At 29.9% G+C, this 3,430-nt stretch overlaps 1 protein-coding gene across 1 annotated transcript; it reads left to right on the forward strand.

The window, feature by feature from the left end:
- The first annotated feature begins 297 nt into the window (after positions 1–297).
- On the forward strand, positions 298–3,165 carry LOC121130393 (cuticle protein 3). The gene is made up of 2 exons (XM_040726150.2): positions 298–2,246; positions 2,322–3,165. Exons 1-2 carry the CDS (start codon positions 2,232–2,234, stop codon positions 2,943–2,945), a joined length of 639 nt encoding a protein of 212 aa, XP_040582084.1. The 5' UTR covers positions 298–2,231; the 3' UTR covers positions 2,946–3,165.
- The last annotated feature ends 265 nt before the right edge of the window (positions 3,166–3,430 follow it).

The following is a 3,430-nucleotide window of genomic DNA, read 5'->3' on the forward strand; positions in this document are numbered from 1 at the left end:
TGTCAAAATTTATTTAAACAGATATAATACTAATCACCAATCAATGTTTATTAAAATAAAAGAGATCTTAAGAAACATAATAGTGGTTAGAATGGAACAAGTGCTAATCAATTAATTCTGCTTGATGAATATCAAATCATTAGACGTGATGGATTAATCATATCAGACAAGACTAATAGATTGACGAATAAGCATTAACGGAATATATTGAGAAATATTAGGCACTGGAAATTTTCGAGGGCAAGAAACCTTCTATAAAGTTGACCTAACCATACGTACCGCAATTAACCAAATTACTTGAAGGTTGATATATTAATGTATAAAAACTTCATTTCCACCTATTAACATTTTTAAAAATACAATACAATCCATAATTATGGAATTTAAAAAAGTTCGACACATAACTTCGAGCAATTTTTAGTCAAAAAAGTTAAAATTAAATGTTAAACTAAACATTTTTGAAGCAAATATTCTTTTGTAAATAAAAGACCATTTACTCATGCTTTCAAAGAATCAAATGAGAAGGACTGGAAATCCACATCTTAAAATGCTTTGTTTTGTTTTTTTAGTTCTACCATTTTGTTGCAGGACCACAATACCATATGGGAAGTTAGCCAAACCTATGGGAGGAAGTGTCCCTCCAGCTTTTATTTCCTTTTTTAAGAAGTGTTACGTTCAGATGCCATTTTCGTGATTCGCACACCCTTTGTTAGCATTACTCAAAGAACCATTTTAATAATTAAGAGATTTTGAATTTCTGTATTTTAATTTTATTTAAATAATCTGATTTTCTAGGGGGTTCACACCTACGCAAAAACACCTTACATAATTATTTCATTAAATATATTCGTTTATTTATGTATAATACATTCAATTAAATATTTATGAAAGTACTCCTTTCAATGTTTGATACTTTGAAAAGGAAAATAGGGAATAAACCCAAAAAACTCACACATTAATTATTCATAAGTCCGATAAATGATTTATAAGCTCTTATGACTCGGTAATTATCTTCCGTATATGGAATATATCCTGTTTGTTTGAAGCATTACGAGATGTTAGATTTTTGATATTGTCTCATATCTTTATAAAAAAAGCTACATGGATTTCAGGGATACAGAAGATAGCATTTAGTACACGGGGTGGGGTTATGTATTTTGAATTTCATAACCTCCAACTCTAAAAAAATGTCTCGTAACTCACTAACTATTTGTTTTTATTATTTTGGGTTAAATTAGATTATGGAATTTAAACAAAATTTCACATTGAGTGAAATGGAGGAAAATTGGATTATTAAGAAAGACCAGAAAATAGGTCTAGAATTTGAAAATATTTCATTTTGGTCCACAGTTTGTCACTACAGTTTGGACCGAAATATTGATAACTTAATATACAATATAAATTTATTTTTTCCACAAAATTTTATTACAGCAAACCTAGTAGGTTTAGACAAATGGTCAGTCTATATTAGTCCTGCTAATAATTGGCCTCAATTAAAGTTCGGTATTTGCCGATTTTATAAACTTATAGTTGATGAGATCATGTGAGTTTTTAAATTGTGAACTTTAGTACAATTATGTAAAAGATATTTAAAAAATTTCATACGAATATAACTGGATAAAAGAGAACATCAGTTAATAGGGTGAAAAGTAAGGAAATTGGACCACGGAACAAGACGGAAAAAAACCCTTCTACAATAAGAGAAACATTAAATTTCGGTCCACAATCTGTGACTACGATTTGGATCGAAATATTGGTCGAAATAGTGTTGGGAAAGGTTATTTAATGACCAAATAGGGAAAAATTAGTCTCAGAATTACTCTCAAAACTAATTTGGAACACACTTTAGATTACATTGTATACTTAACAAATTCCAATTCCAATATCAGATAAATCTCTTTACCCATTCAATATAGTACTTTTACTTGTTTGTACTTTTATAACCCTTGTCTTACGTTCATCTTCATTATGAAATATTTTTTTCTCAAACTAAAAAGTTGAAAATGATGGGGCGTATTAAGTTATAATTAAATAATAGTTTTAAATATTATACATATATAATTAAGAAGATACATGAAATGAGTTATTTAGTAGATTTGTAAGATACTTATTGCCCAACCCGGGTGGGATTTAAACTGTAAATACATGGAGGTATATAAATACTCTAGATTCAAAATATAACATCATCATTCCTTGGTTTGTATTCAATCAACTCACAGCACTAAAAAAAAATGATACACTTTATTGTAAGACATTAAAAACGTTACTTTTCTTACATCTTAATACGTAGATCTAAACTAAAAGACCTTTGATTATTTCAGACATCCTTTATTACATTAATTTCCACTATCTCAAAGATCAATGGCGGAGTTATACGCTCATCCTCAGGTCCTCTCAGTACATATGGATCCGTCAACAGTCCTATTCAAAATTTGTATACAACATCCAGTGATTCCTTTGTTGGATCCGATGTTTCCTCTTTTATTATTAACTCTGCACCTAGCCCTATTATCCAAATCCTTAGCAGCTCTTTCAACCCTCCCGGTACTCTAACAGGATCAAATGACTTTGATTACTCATTTAAAACGGAAAATGGAATCATGCAAAAGGCTGCAGGAACTACAAAGCTCATTGGAGACACTGAAGTCGTTGTGATGAAGGGATCTTATGAATATGTGGGTCCTGATGGGCAAACCTATGTTGTGGATTGGTATGCTGATGAGACTGGTTACCATCCCTCTGCTCCTCATCTCCCACAGGATGTCCCAATCCCTTATCCGGAAATTGCTGATGCTGTAGCTGCTCAAATTGCCTTTGCTGCCGCGAATCTGAACGACTACGACGATGGTTCTTATAACGGAGGGGAGTTCATCAATCAAGATATTTATTTAACACCAAATCAAATATACTCTGAGGATGCCCTTACCAACTACGGCAGTTTCTAATTTCATTCCAAGTGCATTAACTTGATTATTTATTTAATATTTGTGATTTTCTGTATGTTTTAACACTACTTACTTAATATTTAAACTAACTAATTTAATTTGTTACTTATTGTCAAAAACTATATTTCATTTATTTATTATCATATAATATAATCATTAAATTTAATAATACTGCCAGTCGTTGAAAATATTAATCCAAACATCTGGTTAATACTTTGATCAGGAGGAAAATAAATTTTTTAAGGGAAGTTTGCATGATCATATTTTTTTCAATATGTAAGATTTTTTTAAAAGAAAAAAGTTGAACTGAGATAGATTTTAAAAGACAATAGAGACATAAATGTTTTTTTATCAATAATTATTCAAAGAAAGCTTATCATAGTTGCCTAAAAATGTTTTAATTGAAAAAAAAAAAAAGTCAAATTCACTTGTTAAAGCAGATTAAAAGGAAAAATTAATGACTAGAACCTCAGGCACACAGAATT

This window comes from Lepeophtheirus salmonis, chromosome Z (genome assembly GCF_016086655.4).
Source record: "Lepeophtheirus salmonis chromosome Z, UVic_Lsal_1.4, whole genome shotgun sequence".
Lineage (NCBI taxonomy): Eukaryota > Metazoa > Arthropoda > Copepoda > Siphonostomatoida > Caligidae > Lepeophtheirus > Lepeophtheirus salmonis.